Source organism: Rattus norvegicus, chromosome 4 (genome assembly GCF_021556685.1).
Source record: "Rattus norvegicus strain SHRSP/BbbUtx chromosome 4, alternate assembly SHRSP_T2T, whole genome shotgun sequence".
Lineage (NCBI taxonomy): Eukaryota > Metazoa > Chordata > Mammalia > Rodentia > Muridae > Rattus > Rattus norvegicus.
In genome coordinates this window covers 25,805,960-25,829,630 of record NC_141537.1, presented here as the reverse complement: position 1 = coordinate 25,829,630, position 23,671 = coordinate 25,805,960, and the positions used below count along the sequence as shown (strand labels likewise).

The 23,671-nt window shown below is 44.4% G+C and overlaps 2 protein-coding genes, 1 long non-coding RNA gene and 1 pseudogene across 9 annotated transcripts in view; 1 reads left to right on the top strand and 3 right to left on the bottom strand.

Moving 5' to 3' along the window:
* The window catches only part of LOC148006238 (uncharacterized), a 901,378-nt gene that overhangs the window by 395,572 nt on the left and 482,135 nt on the right, over positions 1-23,671 (bottom strand). The window lies entirely within an intron of this gene.
* On the top strand, positions 4,097-21,922 carry Tmem243 (transmembrane protein 243). Of its 3 annotated transcripts, NM_001109219.1 has the most exon segments (5): positions 4,097-4,298; positions 4,657-4,835; positions 19,189-19,239; positions 20,260-20,364; positions 21,364-21,922. In NM_001109219.1, coding segments are annotated over 4 exon segments (357 nt in total). In that variant the 5' UTR covers positions 4,097-4,298; positions 4,657-4,757; the 3' UTR covers positions 21,487-21,922.
* On the bottom strand, positions 19,892-19,992 carry LOC120102603 (U6 spliceosomal RNA; annotated as a pseudogene).
* Dmtf1 (cyclin D binding myb-like transcription factor 1) overlaps positions 21,702-23,671 on the bottom strand; it is a 40,425-nt gene continuing 38,455 nt past the window's right edge. For 3 of the 5 annotated variants that reach the window (XR_015685225.1, XR_015685223.1, XR_015685224.1), the window contains 2 exons: positions 23,232-23,376; positions 21,746-23,046 (listed from right to left, as the gene is read on the bottom strand). Coding sequence is in view for 2 of the 5 variants with exons in the window: in NM_001439580.1 (NP_001426509.1) it covers positions 22,937-23,046; positions 23,232-23,376 (255 nt within the window). In the remaining 3 variants the exon portion in view is untranslated. 5 annotated transcript variants of the gene reach the window in all.

Here is a 23,671-nt window from a genome sequence, read left to right as displayed (position 1 = left end):
AGTCCTTGTAGCCCAGTAAAATCAAAACTCTAGAGGCTTGTTATTTATCAGTTAGACTTATAACAATAAATTCTCAACACACAAAATGGCCACACGATGAACTCAGAACCAATTGGCATTGATAAAAGCTTCTCACCTAGATTGGACAAATTATCCTACATTATTATATCCCTTCTATGCTATTTATAGCAACCTGTGACTATTTCAAGCCAGGTGGATCTGGTTGGTCTTCTTCCTCTGTCCTTCTGTCTGTCCTCTGTCCTCTCTCTCTGAAACTCTCAGCCCCGCCTTTCCTTTCTCATTGTCTGATCACAGACTCTTGTCTTATATTTCACCTGCCCTCCCCTGCATATGGACAGCAACCCACATATTTGGCATAATACTAATAGTTCTTTAGGTTTGTTAGCCCTGAATTGGGACCTTGTAAGCTTAAGAAATGCAAAGCTTTAGTGTTTTGATGCTGCTGGCATTGCCAATGACGTTCTGAAAAAAAAATGCAGGCCAATTTTGATTCATGGCTCTCATTTACATCTCTCTAATTGGGCACAGCAGGACTTGGCTTTGTGATCCTCTTTATGGAATATCTGTTACCTGTTCTTTTGAGAGGAATCACCAGAGCTTTCACAGATGTCAAAGCGGAGTCACATAAGTTCAAGCTCCAACATCTCCTCCAGAAGAAGTTGGTAGTCAGTGATGGGCAAGATTGCCTTGAAAAGCTTCTCAACCTAAGACAGACCTCAGATACAAGATTATTCCAGTGTCAACGGCAGGTGAGAGCTGTTTTGGATGGCAACCTAAGACAGGCACAACTTCCCGCTCTATGGCTGATAAAGTGCACCTTATAGATAAAAAAGATGGGTAAGATTCTCTCAGTGGTGGATCAACCTAAGACAGGGCATGGATGCTAGGATTCATGCACCAATGACAGGTAAGGTCCACACTCCTAGATGGGATGCCAAAGACAGGCACAGTCTTTCCGTGCCAATAGCTGAGACAGTTTGGCTTGTACAGATAAAAAAGGGAGACGTGGGAAGCACAGCTGGAGTTAGCATTTGCTGACTTCTTGCTTGTGATTACTCATGAAGGAGTCTGCCGACATCTTTGGTTTTAGATAGGATGTGCTTTATATCCTTCCAAGGTCCTCTGCTTATGCATTTGCCCTTACACATACATCCTTAAGAGACTGTCCAAGCCTGAAGGAAATGGCCTCAGTCAAACAGATACTGTGTACCATAAACTGGCCATGTAAGCATTTGTGGTCACTGTTGAACGTCCTGGAATTGGTCATGCTTTCTGTTGCCTTTCAAAGACCCCGAGGAAATAAACTCACTGCTGGCATGGCATTGACCAGCAGCCCTCCCATATCTGTCTCTTGCGTCATCTTCTTTCCACCTTTCCTATAGTCATCCTCACTCCCTGAGGCATGGTTTTCCCACTGACTGGCTGGCTGGCTCCAGGAATGTATTCATGTCAATACTTTAAAGTGACATATTTCTATTTATTACATTCAAGTGGCTCTGCCCGTCGAATGCTAGGGCTGAAAGCATGTAGCATTCACTATGCAGGACCTTCATGTTCAGCCTTTATACAGGAAGGGGTTCTAGCAAGGCTAGGCAACTCGTCCAAGGCCACACAGCTTCTAGATGATGGCATTGGGCATGAGGTCGAATGCCATCAACTGTAAAGCTTGTGCCTGTACATTCTCCTTCCCCTTCATGGTGACCATGTATTTGGTCTGTCTTTTACTTCAGCTTCAAGACTGTGCCCTTGCTTATGGGCTGACATGGTACTGACCACAAGCCTAAGAGACACAATCCAAGTGACCAGAACATCTCATCTATAATCTCCCAATTTTAATCTCAAAAGGTAAAGATGACAAATTTGGGGACATCGAAGGCTGCCTTAGTTAGGGCTTCTATTGCTGTTGATAGTCCACTTTAATTGGGGGCTGTCTTACAGTTCAGGTGTTTAATAAATTATTGCCATGTTGGGAGCTATGGTGGCATGCTGGCGGATATGGTATTGGAGAGATAGCTGGGAATTCTACATCTAGATTGGCAAAGCAGCAGGAAGAGAGTGACACTGGGTCTGGCTTAAGCATCTGCACCCTCAAAGCTGCCCCCTAGTGACACACTTCCTCCAACAAGGCTCCAGTAGCTCCTAATAGTACCATTCCCTATGGGCCTATGGGGCCATTTTCATTCAAACTGCTACAAAGGCCATATTTTGAAAATTGCATTTCCCAAGGAAAGAGGCTCTTGGATCAGGAGTAGAAATTTTAATTCTGTGAAGAAATGTGGCTATGGACTTCAGAAACAACAAAAAAAATTTAGCTTCAAAATATGTTGTTTAGGAACTTGGAGAGATGATTGAGCAATTAAGGCGGCTCTTTACTCTTGTAAAGGACCTGAGTTTGGTTCCCAGCACAAATGGTTGGGTGGCTCACGGTTCCTTGTAACTCCATATCTAAGGAAATTCACACCCTTTCTGGCCTACTTGGCAAGCACATGCAGACACACACACACACACACACACACACACACACACACACAAACACATGCACACAGATACTAAAATGCTTTGAAATATGTCACTTATCTCCAACTGGCATTAGAAATGTTTGTGACCCACCATGTAGATGCTGGGAAACAAACCTAGGTCCTCAGCAAAAACATATGTGTGTGTGTGTGTGTGTGTGTGTGTGTGTGTGTGTGTGTGTTTGTGTGTGTTCTAAATGCTTCTTCCCCACCCCAAGCACCATGGCAGCATAGGAAGTGAATGTAATTTCAAAATATGTATGTTGTCTATTTTAGTATATATTTAGTATAAAAAGTTGCCTATAGCATGTCCTCTTGTTTCCCAAATAACTGTACTTTTAAAAAATATACTAGTATTCAGAGTCTTTATTTTTCCCAGAATTATAAATTTATAAATTATATATTTCCCAGAATGACTTTAGGGATTCTGATTGCCTGTACTTCAAGTTTGGTATTATAACATCAAAGACTGTCTTTAGGGGTTGTTGGCCAAGGTCCATAATTACTGGGCTACTCTAGTGGATAGTTACTGAGCACACAGCAGATTCTCAAAGTATCGTTACTGTTCTTTATTTTATTATTTATTTTATTTTATTTTATTGAGACAGGGTCTTGCTACCTAGTCTAGACTGATCTGGAACTGTTCCTGTCATTTAAAGGATTACAGCCTAGTGCCTTAAAATATTTTGTTGAATGGAGCTGAATATAAGTGGGTGAATTAATTTGTAGGACCTTTTAATATGAACCTTTAAATAGAACCTTTTAATAGAAGTGGGTGCTGGATTATGTAGTATTGCTGTTGCTAAGGAGAAGCCGTGAGTAAACAGCTAATTTGTAAAACACGTATAACGATTGGACGATAGGGATACGTATAATACGTGTACTCAACACTGGAAGTTCGTCGTGGTTAGTATTCCCATCCCTTGTTCTAAACTGTTGCGTGGCACTGGAACCCGTGTCTAGATTCTAAGCGTTACGTGGCTGTGCCGCTTCACCTTAGGGTCTCCTGCACACTAACACTTTCAGAGCTCCTTTGAATCTAGGTACTAGGGTCAGCCTAATCCCGTGTAGCTGTTTGGATTTTAGTGTTTAGGAAGAACTTCAAATTTAGAGCGAAGGTATTTGTGCGGCTTGTCCACTTCCATTCAGCTATCTAAGCCCCAAGACTTCAAAGAGGCCCAGGATGCTAAGCTCTGGCCTGTGTGTGTGGCAGCAAACGGGTTCAGTCAGCACCCTCACTGGACCAGTCAAGGAAATACCTAGCACCACTTCTACTTGTTTATGTAAACTAGGACCTCTAATTCTGTATGGAATACAGAATAAAACAAGCATACACAACTGCCTCCGGTAAAGTGTCCAAATCCAGATCCTGGAGTGGTCAAAGCAGGCTGATGGGTCTTAAGACGACAAATTCGAGGCTGTCTTCGGAACCCGGCTTGGGCTACCTGCACCGCGCAGCCGCTAATTGCCAAGAGGCGGAGAAACGGAGACCCGCGCTCGGGTAGGAGGACCCGCACCTCTGTAAATAAAGCTCTGCAGCCGAGGCGGCGCCTCTGCCCGTGGGATTGGCTGCCTGAGTAGTGACGCGGTCTGGGCGGGCCCGACCAGTTTGCGACAGTGGCCGCGGGTCCCGGACCGGAGAGCCTAGGGGACTCGCCGCACCGCGCCGGGGTCCCGCTGGCGTCTGGGGGCCACGGCTCGGGGTCGCGGCGGGTGCGGGCGCTGCCAGGATCCGCCGCGCGCGCGGCGCGGGACGCCGAGGTCTGGCTTGCGGGCGCAGCCGGGGCTGCGGGGAGCACGGGGACGGGACGCGGAGCGGGCGGATGCGGAGCTCTCAGCCGAGCTAGGGTGGTGTGCTGGGGCGCTCGGCCCGCAACTTCACTCCGGTCGCCCCGCCGCGCGGGGGACTCGCGTCAGGCAAACTTTCTCCCCGCCGAGCCCGGCAGAGATTGGGGGCGGCGGGCGCGGGCAGGGCGGCGGCCAAGCGCTGTTTGTTTCCTTTCACTTTCCGCGGCAGCCGCTGGAGAGGCGGACGGCGGGGCTGGGGCGGAGCGGCCCGGGGGCCCCCGGGAGTGACAGTCGTCCCGTCGGGATTTCCCGTACCCCCCACTGCCCCCAGGGCCCGGGCCATGCGTGCGCCGTGAGGGGCGGGCGTCCGGACTTCGCGAGCTGATGCGGACTCGCTTTTGAGCGGCTGGGGACGAGCGAAGCAACCCCAAAATGGAGGACTTTGCTACCAGGACCTATGGGACCAGCGGCCTGGATAACAGACCTCTGTTTGGGGAGACGTCTGCCAAGGTGAGTGCGGGAGTGGGCCCCGGGCCAGAGTGCGAGAATCCGGCCTCCGCCATCCCACTGGCTCCTTGCAGCCGGCCTGGAGAGTGCTTGGAAAGAGCTGGTCCTGCAATCCCGCCTCCCTCCCTCTTGGGATGTTTGCCCTGCACCCGGCACCCAGAGCAGCTTGGAGTGGAGAAAAGTTCAGAAAGTTCTGGGCAGTTTGTGGGAAGCCCTTCACTAGAGTGCGGAAATCCCCGCGGTGGAATGAGAGCCCTGCGAAGGTTGCACAAGCAGCGCACTTTGAGCTGCACACTTCAGGTGTGCGTTCAGAGCTTTAGTGGTTTCAGGAGTGCGCCCAGAGCCCAGGGTTGCTTCTGATGGTGGTTTAACTAGAGTTCTTAAGGGGATGAGGATGTGAAGCAATTCCATGAAGGTGGATGTTGGCCACCATCCCAGGTGATCAAACAAAGGGTCCCAGCCCTCAAATAGGCAGAGGCATTATATAAGTCCATTGAATGTATAACAGTTTTCAAGAAGCTTGATTAAATAGAGCCTCTGGCCCTAGCATTAACTTTCTGAAACTTGCTGTTTCCCCGATATGATACTTGTCTTGGGGACAATCAAGAAAGTCTGTACTCAGCATACAACTTTATCAGAAGTCTGGGCAAGATTAACTTGCTGTTTCCCACCCCGCCCCTTCCGGACTTGTAAATGGCATTGGTGACCGTTGCCCCCTGACCCCTGATAAAGAGCAGTAAACCTTTCAAAAGTTGCTGTTCTTAGTGTAGAGCTGGATTTCTTACCTCGTGGGAAGAGCCTGTAACACACAGAGCTTCTGCACCTGGTAGTCACAGGCAAGCCCAAATTGGGAACCTGCCAGCTTATTCTTATTCTTAAATTCCACATGGGTTTTGATTTATCTTGGGGTGCTTTCATAAGACGTTTCAAGATGGATGACCAGATAATCTCAGCTTACCACGCTCGGGAGCTCAGGTTCAGTAACGTTCCTCCTCTTAATGCAGACACCACTGAGCCTCCGAGTGTATCCGTTGGGACCTGGGTATTAAAGCAATCAAGAATGGGAGATCTGTGCATAATGTGGGGATTCTGGTGTCACAGCATGGAGGGCATGTGTTTTAGGTGAGAAGATGAAACTGGTTTCACTGATGTGAGAAAAATGTGTCCAACTGTCCACAAATGAGGTTCATTACCTCCTGCACGTAGCTCCCTGAGTACTACTGACTGGGAGTCTGAGTGGTTCGGACTTCTAACCTGCAGCCCTAGGCTTCCAGGTGGACTTGTTGACTGAGGCAGACACTGAAGTCAGCTGGGTGAGGTATCTCACTATGTCAGTTTCAGCACTTGGGGGGCTGGGGTAGGAGAATCGATCGCCCTCAGGTGCTCACGATGAACTGAGGTACACAGTTCAATCTTGACCCCAAATCAAAACCAGAAACCTTAGAAGCAAAATAGCAACCCCTCCCCCAACAAATATGTAGATATTGAGAAATAATTGATGCTATTGGCCAGCCAAATGCCTACTGCTTAAAAGTTTCCTACCATCCATCATCCATTTGAAACCCATCCAAGGACACCAGTGTCTAAATATATCTCTGTTCACGAAACACCTGAGACCAAGCGTACACCAGTTATAAATGCCCTGCACTACTCAGGCAGCCTCAGAACATAGCACTGGTGTCAACGAGGTAAAAGTTAAGAATAGTAAATAATTAAAAGTTTGCTACAACTTGTCCTGTGAGGTGGACGGGACCATTGCCTATAAAGTCCATGGAACGGAGAAAGGAAAGTGACCCATGCTTTGATGTGGGGCAAAACCTGTTTTCAATAAACTGAGATGCCTGATCTGGAGAAGCATCTGTCCTTGTCTACAGCAAGTAGAGAACTTTATTTGTAGGCCTGAGTTGGGGACAGGAACAAGAATGGAGTCTAAATAGTGATAGGCCAGATTTCAGTACAGCTATTCCCTTAGATGGGAGGAACCACTAGAGCTGGAGGATTCTTGGGAATTGTGGGCAGTCAATCTCTCCTCTCTCCTCTCTCTCCTGTGAGTGGCTCTCACTTACTCCTTTTCAGATGCCAGGAAACTAGACACAATAGCCACCTAAGTGGAAACTTGGTAATGGTGAACTACTACTTAGCAGAGAAAATCCAGACAGGGGAAAGCCCACTCTCTTGGGACGAAGAGATCTCATTTGGTGATCTCATTTCCCTAGAACAACCAACATGGTATAGGCTCGAAGTGGTAGGTGTGATCTCTTAATTCTTAAGGCAAAGAACACTGACGCCCAGACAGAGGGGCGTCCCAGGGTTTGTGTTTCCTCAGCGCTAGGCAACAGGCTGGGCACTCAGCGTTCTTTGTTTGAGAGTCCTTTCTAAGACAGATGTTTTTATTTCTGTTGTACCGCTAAGGAAGTGAACTTCCACAGTATTACTTGTTCAGCCAGTTCTCTGCCAGTATTTTGCCAGCTTCCTTTTGGCAAAATAGGAATGTAGCCTGCATAGCATGCTCTCCCTTTGCATATTATAGACATTCGAATACTTGTTGCCTCTTCCCAGGAAGTAGGGGTGAAGGGCTGCCCCAGCTCAGGTAGTGAATTTTCACTCTTGGAATCTACCCCCGAAGAGGAAACTTAAAACTTGGTGGACCTTGAGAGGCCCCCCGGGTGGGCAGACCAGAAGGATCTCCGGCCTTCCATACTTGAATGACCTCGGTGACTTCAATTACTGGAATTACAAATTGATTCAGTCTTCAGTTGGGAGGTTTAGGAATAGCTTCGGAGATGGAGCGACTAAAATAGTTCTTATTCTGAGTGAGGGATGACGGAAGGAACAGTGGTCGTATTTTGTGAGAAACTATACCTCATTGATACCTTTGAAAATGTTACCAGTCTTGGTCAGAATATCAGAATGTTATTTTCACTGTCTTAAACCATCTTTTCCCAGCTAGGAGGAGGCAGTAAGATTGCTGTGAGTCTGAGGCCAGCCCTGGCTCCATGGTTCCAGACCAATCTGAGATACAGTGTGAGACCCGGTTTCAAACAAAAACGAAAACCCAAAAACATTCCTAAGTTCTTTCCCATAGTGCATTTCTTTCAGGTGGAAACCAAGCATGGCAGAGAGCAAAATAATAAATGTCTGATGTTTTTCTATGGCTGTGTTGTAGCTTTTGTAGTCTCTAAAACAGGGCTACCCATATGTGGACCACAGGTGCAGGGGTTACATGTTCTCCTAGCAGGTTTAAGACTCCAGGTTTTATTCACAACACTCCCTACCCCCACCCCCACCCCAACCACCTACACAACCAACTAAAACACCACAAAACAGACTTAAGCTCAGTGGTAGAGCACTTGCCTGACATGGGACAAGGTCCTATGTATTTGATCCCTAGTACCAACACCCCCCAACACACACACACACACACACACACACACACACACACACACACACACACATTCATATTCATATTCTCTCTCTCTCTGCCAAGAAATATTTGGACTTTATATGTAATTTAGAATTTCTTTATAGACCTACTAAAATATTTAGACCGATAAACCCATTGTTTCAGGATATAACTAGTTCTGTTGTTTCAGGATATAACTAGTTTTATACTGTCTTGGATGTCAGTGTATGCTTTATGCTTGGAGTCCGTTTCAGTTCACTGGGCTGTATATCTCAGTACTAAGCACAGTTGGCCGATATCATCATTTGGACAGTGTGTTCCAAAACTAGTGACTTATGGTTAAGTTTTGTTTTTTTTTTAAACTCTGTGTGAGAGTTTCAGAAGCTCTATGTGCTGGCTTTCCACTCAGATGCTAGTTGATAAGGGTGGGTGAGTGGTTTTTTTGAACTGCTTTGGTAGTGTTTTATGCTCATTGTGGGAACATTCCAAGATGGGTCTATAGAGCGATTTATGGTGGACCCAGGACTCTATTTTTTTTTTTTTTTTTTTTTTTGGCTCCTCTATTTCCTTCCCTGCTGCTAAAACCTGTTTAGTCCTTGGTTTTAGAAAAACATCTTTCTCTGCAGTGGAAGGGTATCCAGTTGCCCAGGCTTGGTTGTCCTCATTTCTTGACTTAATAATTACTTCTTAGGTAAGTCAGTTTCAATTGTCTAGGCTGTGTGGACCTGGGTGAGAAGAGGGACCATGATTCTTCCAGTGGGAGAGAGCAAAGAAGCACTTCCCCATGGCTAATGCAGATGGGCAGAGGACAAACGCTTCCCCTGGTGAGATGTGATGGAAACTGGTTTCCAGACACATGTGTTCCCGTGATGGTGACTGCTCGCAAAGTCGTTGTAGTTGATCTAAGAAGAGCAGTGAGCACCCTATTGGAATGTCATGGTGGAAGGTGAGGCTAGGGAGTTACTGCAGTGAACTCCAGAGCAGATGGGAAGGGGAAGAGAGGCTTTCTGCAGAGGTCAGTGGGCTCTGAGGCTTTTGACAGTGGTTCCGAGAGCAAGATGCTCTCCTCTTGTCCTCCAGTAAAGGGGCGAGCAAAGAGAAGAGGCAAAACTTTGATTGCTTGCAGTGCCCTAGGCAAGTTGTTTGAACGGGGACTATCCAAATGCGAGATGAGAAATGTAAGATGCTCTTTATGTGGTTTTTAGCCCCTTTAAATTTAATTAATTTAGTTATTGTTTGCTGATTTAAGGACAAAGCTGTGGTTAAGGACTCTGTGTCTTTGCTGCCTTCTCTTGCTTAGGCCCCCACAAGGCCGCCCTCCGAGCAGCCAAAGCTTCTAGTTTCTCTCGACAGCCTAGTTTCTGTGTTACCTAGTGAGCACAGCTCTGTCTCCCTCAAAGGAACTATCGTTGTCTCTCTCATCTAGCCTGCCCAATCACATTCCCTTCTTGTGCCCAAGCTGCAGTTCTGGACAAACAGAGGCAGTGAACTCTTCCTTTCCACTCCTTAAGTTTTCTTCCTCCTATCTCAAGATCAGTGGACTTGGGACTCCTGTGGAAAGCTCTGTAGAAGACATCCAGAGAGAGTTGAGATGCACTAGTCATACCTTGCTCTGGCCGCTCCGTCCAAGGTCACATTTCTCCTCTGACCTTTGGACCCCCCCTCCCCTGCCCCCTTCCCTCGCTTCTGGGGATTGAACTCAGGACATCAGGCTTGTGTGGCAAGTGCTTTTCACTCACCAAACTGTTTCCTTGACCTCATAGCTAAGCGCCTCTTGATTTTTGTGGTCTTCCTGTAGTGCTCTCTCTCCCGGCAAACCTGAATCCTGTTCAGTCAGTCTTACTTTCTACTTTGGAACCTTACAGCCCCCGCTCTGTCCTTGCTTTCCTCCAACAAACCTGGCTGTCAAGGGGGCCTCCTGGCACTGGTGTGTGTAACTGTGAGGAACGTGGCTAGAGGCGGCTGCTTCTAGAGTATGTGTTCCCAAGGCTCTTGACCCTTCTTATGTAAGGCTTTTAAATATATTAAGGTTTAGGGTAATGTGAGGGATTAACATCACCCCAACGTGACCTGTATGCTTGGGAGATTCTACAACAACGGCCACTTCTGTTAGGAAATGTGGGTACGCTGGCTGCCCAAACAGGAAGTGGTGTTTTAAACTCTCAGGCAGTTCAGTTACTGCTGTCTTCCTGTTGAGGTATATATAGCGGAGGCCAGTGTTAAATGAGTGTATAATACAGTATTGTGTGAGAAACAAACTGAGCCTATCCCCCTGGAAGCTCTGATTCATGTTTACCATCCCTGGGAAGACTAAACCTTTGCTCAGGTGTCCTTATTGGCTACTTCCTATGAGCTGAATAACTATTTTTCTCACGGTTGTGTGTAGATATGGTAATACTATTTGATGAGCCCAGATTGTTGACTTGTGTGGAAGTAAAATGAGTTAAAAATTGTTGGCTGCTTTAGAAGTTGGGGCTAAGCACAGAGGAGTCAGTTCAGCCCCCACTAAGCTCAGAGACTTCCCATTGCACATGGCCACCATTGAGCATTAATTATCCTGTTGTGAGGACTTTTACTTCCTAATCTTTGCAGCAGCGTAGCGATCTGTATACAACTGGAAAAGTGTATCTTAAATGCCAAGTGACTTATCCAAACCTACTAGTCGGTATGTAGCTGAAGAGAAGGTTTGCAAGTCGGGTCCGCCATGCCCCTGCCTCGTCATCGTGTTCTTCTGTGGTTACCGACGATGGTTGTTTTTCTCCCCTTAAACATGTAGGACCGTGTTTGTGCTCTATTTTTACTTTAGCTTCCATAAATGGTGCTTCAGGGAACACAATCTATTTCAGGTACATTTTTATCTGTGAGGGAATCTGGCAGGGATGAATATACAAAAATATTCATAACCTGGAGATGCTTCAAACCGTGAATGTGGCGAAATAACGGGAAATTAATAAATGTCTCAATTAAGTTGATCAAAAAGAAGAGGGAATTTTGTATTCAAATCCATGTGTGGTAATAGAAAATGTGTTGTCAGTAGACCTGCATTTTTTAAATTAATTAATAATTAATTAATTAATTAATTTTTGAGATAGGGTCTCTCTACATAACCCTGGCTTTTGTCAAACTTTGTAGACCAGGCTGGCCTCAAACTCACAGAAATCAGTCTACCTCTGCCTCCTGAATACTGGGATTAAAAGAATGTGCCACCATGCCAGCCACCTGCAGCCTTGAGCTTTGTTTATGGTTCTGTTCAGAGTTCACTGTTCCGTTGGGAGGTCTCAGAACACTTGTACTGCTGGGCAGAGTTCACTGTTCACAGAGTCAGCCAGTGAGGCAAGAAGTCTCATTTTCCACTCATGTCCCCCTGGTTGTCTCTGGTGAGCTTATAAGGGGAAGATCCCATTTAGGCAGAGACGTGCAGCCCAGAAGAAACCAACTCACTGACAGAGCGTGTGGTTTCTTACTTCTTCATTCAGTAAAAGGAAATCTCCTATGTTTCATTTCTTCTCAGGGTATTTTTTTTGTCCCCTCTCATGGCTATCTTACCCAGCCATTTCTAGAGCTTGTATGACACAAAGTTTTCCTCTATGACTGGAAAGAAAGCAAAGTAATTTCTGAAAATCTATCTCCTAACCTTACTTACACCATGAAAATCCTTAAGTTTAGGAAACAGGAAGCTAGGATGTGGCTCCAGTTGTCACTGCCTCACTTAAAGAGAACAGTGAGGAGAAAGTCTGCCTAGTAGGCTTTGCACATTAGCAAGTTGGCTCTGCTTCCCTTACTAGAAGGAGTACCCAGTCCTCAGATGTTTGTGAGATAAGAAGCTAAGAACTGATAAATGTTATATTGTGCCCTGTCATAGTTGGAGTTCTCAAGAATATCGGGTCAGATTCTGAGTCTTGACCTAGAAGCATGAGTAGAAGGTTGACCGGGCATGGTGACAATAGATCTCAAGAGTTCAGTGCGAATCGGTGAGGTCCACAACTACATCCCAGAAAACAGGCCAGGTCACATGTCTTTTCTCATGGCTCATATGTGCTGAAGGGATGACAATGTACTTTTTCTTCTGTTACCATTGCTTTTTCGGTTCTATCTGGCTTTTTGTTCTAAGTACATTGGTGCCCCTGGAACAAACTGCCAGTTGGCGTGTATATTGAAAACAGGAATTAATTTTCTCATTCTTTTTAAGAGGTTGGGAAGTCCAAGACCAAGGAGTCAGCAGGATTAGTATCCGGTGGGGGCTGCTTTCAAGGTGGTGACTTGCTGCTGCCCCTGGGGGGGCCAGGGGGAGGGCAGAAATGCCATGTGGTCAGTATAGCAGAATGGATTGACAAAAGGCTTTGAGAGGTACTGATCCCAGGCACCCCTCAACCTTTGTGTATTAATCACTTCCCAAAGATGCTATCTTTCCCTTCCTCTCTCTATAAATATTTTTCCCAGACAGATTTTTTTTTAAATAGCCCTGGTTGCCCTAGAACTCACTCTGTTGTGAAAAAGTACATTCTGTCATCCCATCAGCACATATGAGCCACGAGAAAAGACATGTGACCTAGCATGTCTTCAGAGGGACACCAGCCTCTGCCTTCTAAGTAGGGGGATTAAAGGCATGCTCCAGTGTCTTGGTTAGGGGTTTTATTGCTCTGAAGAGACACCATGACCAAGGCAACTATTACAAGGTAAACCATTTACTTGGGAGTGGCTTACAGTTTCATAGGTTCAGTCCATTATCATATTGATGGGAAACATGGCATCATGTACCAGACATGGTGCTGAAGAAGTGGAGAGTTTTACATCTTGATCCATAGGTAGTAAGGAGGAGACTGCAATTCCATGCTGGGCAGAGCTTGAGCATAGGAGACCTCACAATCCTGCCTCACAGTGACACACTTTCTCCATCAAGGCCACGCCTCCTTCAACAAGGCCACACCCCATAGTAGTGCCACTCCCCATGGGCCAAGCATTCAAACCACCACAGCCACCATGCCTGGCTTCAAAGAGGACACCTCTTAAAGTCAGCCCTGCAGATTATTTACATATTAAATTTGGAGAGGATGTCACTACATAAGGTGACAGCTCATTTCTGTATCAGTTTTGGCCAGTGCTGCATAGATTTGTTTGCAACAGCCCTCTTGTGGATTCCTGTATATTTCCTTGCTTTTCTTTAAAAAGGGCTTCTCAACTTTCACACTGCAGTGATTCCTCATTGCCTTCCTCCCCCCAATCTGTGCCCTGGTCACTGTTCATCTACTGTGTTATATTCTCAGTCACTATAGAAAGAACAGAAAGTGAAAGCATAAAATCTAAGTAGAAGGGGGCTCTTCTGATGTTGGAGGGACTTGAGATTCTATGGCCGGTGGTATGTCTCCCTGAGAACCAGTGACCAGTGGTGCAAACGGGGATGACGGATTGAGGAAGGCATGGGTACAGGAGGGACAGCAATGCAGGCCACTTTGAGATCCTCTTTAGGATGGAATGGAAACTGGGCATTCCTTTCTTGCTCAACATTTTTTTTGTGGGGGATGACTACTGATATAATGGGTTCAAGAAAGGACTGAGAAGACAGTGAGGTCACTGTGAACACTGGCAGCTCTCAGAGGCTCATGGCTTGATAGGAAAAGGCCCTCTCCTGGGAGGACAAGGGCATAGGCCATGGTACAAACTTAGAAAGTATACTATTGGGCTGGGCTTCTATTATATGAAGTGGCTCAAAGTCTGAGAATAAAACAAGCTTTGGCCTCACCATCCCCAACATTTGACACATAGAGGACGAGATGAGTAGTTTTAAGGTATTAAGACTTATCCAGAGCTAGGCCTAGTGCCAGTCCTCAGTGGCTGTTGGAGGATTTTCAGCCATGTGGCTCAGGGCCAGGTTTCCTAAGAGGCTTCCTCCAGGGAGTCTTCGTTGCATTTCTGGAATTGCTAACCCCTGACGTATTCTGCAAAGGAGGTTCTTAAGTCATAGGTTTGGTATAGCAGATTGGCTATGCTTGGCTTGATGAATGTGGTCCAGTTTTGGGGACAGGAGGCGAGAAGGTAAAAGAGTAGGACAAGAAGGATTTGGCATAGCACATAGTTGAGATGAGGAAGTGAAGTTTGTATGACTGAGAGGTGTCTTAAGCTGGCTTGGAAAACAAAATGTCCAGCCCGGTGAAGTCCTGACTTGTTCAGTCTAGGACTAGTACACGGGAGCGTGAGCTATTTGCGGGAGGTTTGGAATTGCCACGTATCTCTTGTTTTCAAGAGATGCCTGAAGTGTGGTTCCAGGAAGCACTTGAGAGGATGTTGGGCAGGACCATGTGTGTCCTAGATGGCGCTGTTCTGCTACATGCCCATCCCATACACATGCAGGCCATTGTTGACTGTATACAGGTCAGGTCCCAAGACAGAGATGGGCTCCCTCTACTGGCAAGAGGCTTTAAGGGAAATGCCATTGGACACTTTTGGTTTAATTCCCTAGATACCAACAGTGTGCAATCCTGAAGGAGAGGCCACCTATCCCCACTACTAACTGCCAGCCTTACACAGATAGTGTGTCTCACTTTGATTTAGTAAGTGTAAAATGAGTGATCTTTGGGCGTCTTGAAGTGGGAATCTCCTGAGGGATGATATCCAGAAAGGGTTTGAAGTTAAAGAGATGTTTGAGTTCAGCTACGGATGAGGGATCGTCAAATTGGGAGCAGTTTCTCAACCATTCCACCTCCGAATTCACAGTTCACCATTTTGTGAGTGCACCTATCCTATATTTAGCTTATTTTAAGGACCAGTATGAGAACTGGTTGTGTATGAAAAACTGCATTTTATATGCAATATCACATAACAAATTCTACCTAGAGCCACAAGTTTGCCTCATTTGCTGATCCAGATTACATACTTTGATGGGTGAGAACTGCCACGTCTTGGAAGTGTCCCGTCTTCAAGAGACACTTGGAATCATATACAATAAAATATCCTTTCCTCTTAGCTAAGTACTAACCATACACTGTGGCTGTCCCTTCCCTCTTGAGGTGCAACAGTGAAGTGAGCACAAACTTTTCCCTTTTGCAGAACTTCACAGATGTGTTTGTACAGTAGATGTCATTAACCCCAGCAACTCCTCCTCCCCAACTTGAGAGGTTCTACCATGGTATGTAAAGCAGCACTCGGGGGCTTATCTTGACAGCCTCGTTCTTGTGTAGAAGTGTCACTGAACACAAGTGCCGTAACAGATCTGACAGCTGAGTTGGTTCCACCGAAGGGCATGGTACTGTGTAGTGTCAGTACTGTGAAAGGATGTTTAGATCACAGGCAGGATGGAGCTCGACGTGATTTGATTATGCTGCTCAGAATAATGTATAGTTTGAAGCATACCCTTGTTTATTTTGGGAAGTTTCCCTTTTGAATTTCTGACGCACCAGTAATGAAGCCATAGAGAGCAAAGCCTCACTGAGGAGGAGACATGAAGTCAGAAATCACTTCACAGGCGGTGTCACCCATGAACGTGCTTCCCTCTTCCTGCCTCTAAGTGTTCTTGAAACTCCTTTAGAGTTTCGGCTTCATCTTTATTGTTACATGGCCTTTTATGTTTCCCACAAAAGCTGGGGAGTAGGGACAAGTTGCTATGGAAACGGAAGGTTGACCATGATGCTTGGGAGCATTCTAAACTCTAGAGCAACGGTGTTTCCCAAGAGCGGATGATGGCTGCTGACTCATGGATGTTACTGTCAGTATCCTGTAAAAGCCTTTGCTACCTGAGTGTGAGTCGATGGCCTGTACCTTCGAACAATATGCTGGACAATGACTGGCCAGGCAAGTTGGGGACTTTTTAAGTTACCAGGTGACTAGTCCTGTCTGACCCCAAGTGTATCTGAAGCACATTCAGAATTAGAAACTGTTGAAACTATTGATATTCAGTGCATTTTAGTCTATCAAATGAGATGAGGCTAAAGGACCCACTTGGGGTCACACAGGGGCAGAAAAATCTAAGAACTAGGATAAAAATAAAACTTGGGGGCATGGAATAGGTAGTTTCTGGGAAAAATAACACTAGCTGCAGACAGAAAAACTTGAGTTTCAGTGTATCTTATAAATTCAGCGTTTGTTTCCATGTACTATATATCTCCAATCTGGAGCACATTCTTCCCTTAAATGCCCTTTGACACCTTAACTAGTGATGAAGTCATCTGTTCTGTGATTTGGAGATTGGCTAGAAGAGCCTGTTGAACCCGGGAATATAATCGTTGTCCCAGACAAAGGATTTCTACCGTAAGCTTTGAACTATATCAAAGTGGTTTGCTCAGGACTCATACCAGATCTTGTTAAAAATGTTATCTGACACAGCAGATCAGAGGAGAGAGAGAGAGAGAGAGAGAGAGAGAGAGAGAGAGAGAGAGAGAGAGAGAGAGACAGAGAGAGAGAGAGAGACAGAGAGAGAGAGAGACAGAGAGAGAGACAGAGAGACAGACAGACACTTGATTTTGCATTTAAACAGGCTCTTAGGTAAGGCTAATGCAACTGATCCATATACCATATTGGAGTAAGCAGATCTGGGTACAGCATTAGAAGTGAGAAATTTCTAATGAACTCTGTAGTTCTTCTAACCTGGGTTTATGGCTCTCAATAGCAGGAGGCCTGAGGGCAAGGCTCTGGCTGGGAAGAAGCAAACATTGTTAAGCATTTGTGCCACATTCTAAACAGCTGACCTCAGAAACAACCAAGAGAAAGGCTGCATTTTAGCAAAGTAACTGTTGATTGAGGAAATTCTGTCAAGTGTCTAGAAGCCAGGCAGGGGGATTGTTTGCATTACATGATGACAGCAGTTATGCTATCATAATAGGCTAACAGGACATGCTAATAGGCTTTGTGAGGTGCCATCTGTCAACTGACAGCAGTAGTGGCTTTTAGGATATGTTGTTTAGCAAGGAATGTGAAGTTTTTTTATGGGCTAAGTAGGCCTGTCCATCTTGTTTAATTTAGAATTGTAGCCTTAGGCACTTTAATTTTCCTGAGCCTCTTCATGTGCAGGTCATACTGCAATATATATATATATATATATATATATATATATATATATATATATATGTGTGTGTGTGTGTGTGTGTGTGTGTGTGTGTGTGTGTGTGTGTGTGTACGTATGTATGTTCGTACACATTGGAGGTCAGAGGTCAGTGTTCGGTGATTTCCCTTATCGCTTCCCACCTCTACTTTGAGATAAGGTCTTAGTTTAGCCACTCTGGCACTGAGCTCTGCAGCCCTACTTGTCTCTACATCTCCTCTAACTCCAGGAGAGCACTTAGAGATGCACGCTGCCATGTCTAGCTTTCACAGAACACAACACAACTGTGTGTGCGTGTGTACAGTGTGTGCCCAGAGGCCAGAAGAGGGGGTCACATCCCCTGGAGCTAGGGTTACGAGTGTGAATTGCTTGAGAACGTGCTGGAAATCAAACTTGGGCCCAACTATCCAGGCCTCACGTCCAGCTTTTTAGGTGAGTGCTGGGGATTGACCCAAACTCAGGCCGCCTGGCTCCTGTGGAAGGAAGGCACTTCACTAAGCAGGCCATAACCCCAGTGCCCTCGTAGAAGACATGTCTGGTCATTTGGCTCTCCATCTGTTTTGTTCATTTTTTTCTCCTCTCTCTTTACTCTTGATTTTTGTGAACAGGCTGCTGTGACATTTGGAAACAGCCATTTACCTTGGTTCTTTTATATATATATACCTGTTAGTGACAGAGCTGTTAGGATATGAAGACCCATACTACATTTCTGCAAATCTCTTGAGAGAAGATCCCCTCAGAATAGCCAGTTGAAAGTTGCAGACGTGTACAGGTTTTATCCTTACGCACTCTGATGAACACATACGCATTAGTCCTGCGTGGAAGTTAAGTGGCTAACAAGTTGCTCTCTTTACTAAGAAATGGTCTAATTTTTGGTGGGTCGTGTTAAGATCTGTTGAGTTCTTAGTGAAGTTAGGCTATGTCCTTGCATAGATCAGGCACACCCCAAACCTACTACACACCCACCTTTGCCTGCCACTTTGTGTTTTTCAAAAGTAGAGAACTTAAAAGAGTAAAGTGCTATGGAGTCTGCCTAGCATCATGTGCAAGGCCTTGGCTGGAAGACCAGTAGCCCCTGCTCCATAAATATGAATTCATTCCAGCTTTGGCTTCGCACAAATACGTTGTTCTGGTTGGCTCTGAAGTACTGTTTCCTAATCAAGTCTTAAATCCCAACCTTGTTGTGTAATTTTCCCCCTCCCCAAGGATAGGGGTATTCTTGAGCATTCAAGACTCGGGTCCTGTACACGCCAGGCAAGTGACAACTCTAGTCCTCTGTTCTATAACCTTATAAAGGACCTGCCAACCTTACTACTTTGTAACATAGTTAAGCTTGGTTTCAGGATTTGTTCTAATTTTTGTCAGGTACTTTAAAACACACTGGGCTCACTTTATCTTAGCCTGTAATATTTAGGTTATCCCCACTTCAGATATTTTATAGAATTGGCTGGAATAGGGATGAAACCATAAGAAAACTCTTGGGTCAAATAACTCCTTGTTTACATCACTCAAGTCTTACTAAGTTGGAGAAAAAAACAACACTGGAGCCTTTGTCTCCCTCCAGCATGGTGCCCTGGTCCTTTCTAACAGCGTCAAGTAGTTTCAGGTAGCCAGGGCCCGAAGCTTCGTATGCCACTCACATACATTCCTATTTCTTAATCTGGTGCCAAGGTTATGCCTGGCACCGTGGGCATCATCCCCCATCACTCCTCAGTTAGGAATAGTCAGTCACCCCTAAGGGCACACACACTCCTCAGTGTCCCTCATTTCCCAGAACCATTCTCATTACCACAGCCTTTTTATTTGGAAGACCTCAGAGGGCCAACGTGGCCCTTGGTCTTTTCATTCTGTGCTGTCCCAGCTTCCACTCTGGCAGCAGCTGAATGCAAGTCACCTGGCTTACAAACTCTTGTCTCTTTCAGGACCGAATCATCAATTTAGTAGTTGGCGGCTTAACCACCTTGTTGATCCTAGTAAGTATCTTTGTTTTTGTTTTGCCACGTTTGTCCTGCTGGCCAGCATTGAGAACTTTTAGTATCAATTCTTCCCAAACAAAAGACTTTTAATGAGGGTACAAACATGTAGAACATGACAGTCACAGCAAAGACAGTCAGCAGTTTGCCACTGTTACCTGCTTAGTAAATCTGGAAAAGTGATAGTGCCAGTAACCAACTCCTCTGTCAGTGACCGCCACCTCTCCCATTTAATGCCTTAAATGTTCTCTGGCCAAGTTTTAAAAGACTTAGCTAGTACACAGTAAATTTTTAAATTCTGTGTAGCACATTAGAATACATGTGATACACATTTTATATAGGTCTATCAGACTAAAAACTAGTTCCTAAAGTCTGATAAATAGGGATTAAGTTTGTCAAAAAGAACAAACCTTAGTTTGCCCATTGCTTTTTAATACAAGGTAGAAACAAAATGCGGAACAGAAACCTACTGTACTCTTGCTTCAGATTTATCATAAAACTAAGACAAACCAGCTTTGTGCATATTCAGTTATTTTTTTCCCTTTTACTTTTGTCATTTTAATTTTCCACAGTATCCTGGCAATATTGAAAACAAATAGGCATTAACAGTTTCTGCATGCGTGTGTGCTATACCACTTTTGGGAACGATGTTTATAAAATGGAATGCTTCATGAGTTTGCATGTCAGCCTTGTGTTGGGACTATCCTAATCTCTTTACTGTTCCAATTTTAGTTTATCTTCTGCTGAAATGAGCACTATTCACTTGCTAGGAATAATTATAATACCAGGATAATCAGATTAATCTTGGGAGTGGGATTCACTGTTAATGTTGGCTTTTCGTTTGTTTTGAGACTTGTTTTGCCCTCTTTCATATTACCAGGAAAGTTAGAAAAAAGTGTTAACTGACTTAAACATGACTTTATAATGTAAAATGTATTACCTTGCCTCGCCTCAGTCTAACCACACCTTGGAATTCTGCTCAAGGCCTTTTTTTTTTTAAACATATTTCTCTCCATACAGGTAACACTGGTCAGTGCTTTTCTGTTCCCTCAACTACCTCCCAAACCACTGAATATTTTTTTTGCTGTCTGCATCTCTTTGAGTAGTATTACTGCCTGCATACTTGTGAGTACTATACAGAATTTAAGTGTCTGTAAGCGCTTACGTGGCAATGCCCCTGGGTCTAGAATAGGGCATCTCTCCTTTAACTCCCCCCAGATTTGCTCCTGATATTTACACACGGATCCACTTTGATTTGTGATCCTCCCAGCATATAGAAATCACATTACATTTGTCAGGAAACAAAGAGACCCCTTTGTGTACCAAAAACAAGCCCCACCCCAGAGGATGGTAGTTGTTTCTTCTGTTATTTAGGTTAATTGTTGGGCTTGAAACTTTATGAAACAGGAAAACCTGGGCATGGGGTTGCAGCTCAGTGGGAGAGATGATCTAACATGCAGGGGTTTGACCTCTAACACCATTTTTCAAAACAAAAGGTTTTTGTTTGTTTTAAAAATCCTTAAATTAGGGGGTTGGGGATTTAGCTCAGTGGTAGAGCGCTTGCCTAGGAAGCGCAAGGCCCTGGGTTTGGTCCCCAGCTCCGAAAAAAAAAAAAAAACCAAAAAAAAAAAAAAAATCCTTAAATTATTTCAAACCTACATAGGTTGTGAACACTTGAGTAGAGCTAGTCTAAGGTTGAATCTTTGAAGTTTTCTTGTCTCCTATGTTCTACAGCCCTGAGTGACCAAGGTTGAGGTATTTAAATTATGTATTTACTTATGTAGGCCCTCTTACATATCCAATTTGAGTCAGTGACATAAATCTTTGTGTCTGCCCTCCTGGTGGTTCAAATATACTAAAAGTGTATCTAGACACATGTTCTCATCTAGCCGGATTAGTGACTACTCTGAGGTTAGAACCCAATGATAACAAAAACAGGAATACACATGACGTTGGACCATGGAAACACTTGTTAGTTAGCACTACTTGAATCATAAAGAATTAAACTGAAGACTATGTCAGGACAATTAAGTTTTAACGCTATCCGTATAAAGAAGCATTGAGTTGTATTTAACACTGTAATAGTTGGTCATTACCTAAATCTTTACTTGATTCTTCTTTTAGATCTACTGGTATCGACAAGGAGACTTAGAACCGAAATTTAGGAATCTCATTTACTATATCTTGTTTTCTATCATCATGCTGTGTATATGTGCGAACTTGTATTTCCACGATGTGGGAAGGTGAGGCTGCAGACACGGGCTTACCAGGACGCTGGGAAATCTATGTGAATGTCACTGCTGCAAACCAGTGTACGAAGAATGCTCCACACACGTCTGCTACATGATTTTCATGTTAACTGTGAATCTGAATCCCCTCTTGCAAGGGAGCTGTACCATACATCTCTGCTTTCCTTTAAAAAGCTGAAACATTCCAGCCCTTAAATAGCAAAGGATTTTCAGTTTTGAAATTTTTTTTTAACAATTTAATTGCATGGCTCAAAATCTTGCATTTTAAGACAAATACTCTTTTATTTCTGTTAAACTGAATATACAATTATTGTTCCCTAGGCAACCAACTTTTCCTTATTACTACAGTTTCACATTAATAAAACAGATGGTGAAAAGACAACTTTGATTGTGAAGATCTAATTACAGTAATAAATAAAATAATTTATACAAGTTTCCTTTTTTTTTTTTTTTTTTTACTTTTCTATAAGGATCATATCATTAAAGCCCTAGAGGCTACTTTTGGCTTTACCTTAGGAATGACTCTTGATTTGTTTTCTTTTGATACAGAAGCAAACTTTGTTTTTTAAAAGTGCCTGAGGGAGAAGCTATACTGTACCCCCACCAGGTAATGCACTAAGTGAACAGCATACTCTAATACCCCTCAACTATCTTCTGGGCAATTTATATAGTAAAACGTGTAATAAAAAAAAGTCATGGTTATCAAATACAGGCAATATTACCTCCCCTCATTTAATCTCACTTCAAAGTGCTAACTGTAAACTAAGGACTGGTTTCTGATGAGGGTGATAACTGCTTGGTTACCAGTGCATTGTGTTACCACTTTACCCACATTCCCTTTAAAAGTTAAAAACCAAAGACCTGTAGTGAATTTTCTTGACTCTCTGCTTCGTCCTTTACCCTGCCTCAGTCAGCTCCCACTGCCAGCAATGGGTTAACCATCACAGCCACCTCCCATGATCTTGGACCTGGATGCTGGTCATGTCATAAACTCCTAAGTTAGTCTTTCTGAAAGTCACTGCTAAGGTGAGCTGGACCTTGTTGCTAATATAACCTGAATTGTAAGCAGACCAGCCTGAGTCTGGGCAGAGCTCAGTGTCCACCGCAGAGATGGGTATTACTGTTTAGATGTAAACCAGAGGAGTTAAGCTTTGGTGACAGAAGTAGCTGCAGTGACTGCAACTCCCTCTTGACACAAAACTTAACAAGTCTGGGCAGCTCACACTTCCTGTCCTCCATCATAACACACTTATAAAATTGGACCTCAGATGATCTACTTAAAAGGAGGTAAAAGGTAACAGCAGCAACGATGTGCATGGCTTAAGCACAGCAGCTATGCACAGGCCAGAGGAATGGCAGACCAAGACTCTTGGGATGGCTCCTTTCTTTGGAGACAATGTAGTCTGTAGTCAACAATGTGGCTTCCTGAAGTACCTGCTTCTAACAATCTAGTGACAGTTTACCAAGTCCTCAACATCCTTTGAGTCCTCAGAAACAGGACTGCCCAAAGATGATCCAATTATATTCGATTCTTCCTGATGATGTTGAAATATGGGATCTGTAATGAGTTAAGTTTAAATAGTTAGTATTAAATATATGTTACTGATTCTCCATTCAGTCCAATTATTTTACCAAAGTGTAGGAGAACACGGTAGATCAAGAGAAAATTAGCATGACTGCATAAAACAACTACCTGACCCCCTACTAACTGTCCAGCTCATGAGAAGAGTCTTAGTAGAGTACCTGTTAGTGTTGTCAAAGGCAAGACAGACTCAGCGTCGATACCATCAGATGCCTGGATAAAGCCATGTGGTGAAGGAACGATAAGTATTGTCTCATCATCAATTGTCTGATGAACTTGGTGTACTATGGTAGGAGACTCTAAATCCTACAGAATATTTTAAAAGAGAAAACAAAGAGAAGGAGACTGATTTACATTCCCCAGTGAGTCCATGTCATGTTTGTTAACATGTAGCTCTCAAATACATTCCATGTTAAAATCACGCGGCACCGTGGGATATACATAATTCCTAAAATCTAAACCACCCCACCTAAAGGCGATGAAGCAATCAGTGTCTCTCAACTTGTTGCCTGTGGAGAGGGGACACTTCAGCAAGGAACTATGCCCAGGTGTCTATGCCTGTTCATTTCTGCCAGCAACAAGAACTCATTCACTTAGACCT

Excerpts from the sequence above, each read along its gene's own strand:
- Tmem243 (XM_087658576.1), top strand. The coding sequence starts at position 4,758 with ATGGAGGACTTTGCTACCAGGACCTATGGGACCAGCGGCCTGGATAAC. Across the intron at positions 19,240-20,259 it reads TAACCACCTTGTTGATCCTA|GTAACACTGGTCAGTGCTTT; the intron begins GTAAGTATCTTT and ends CTCTCCATACAG. Across the intron at positions 20,365-21,363 it reads GTATTACTGCCTGCATACTT|ATCTACTGGTATCGACAAGG; the intron begins GTGAGTACTATA and ends TTCTTCTTTTAG.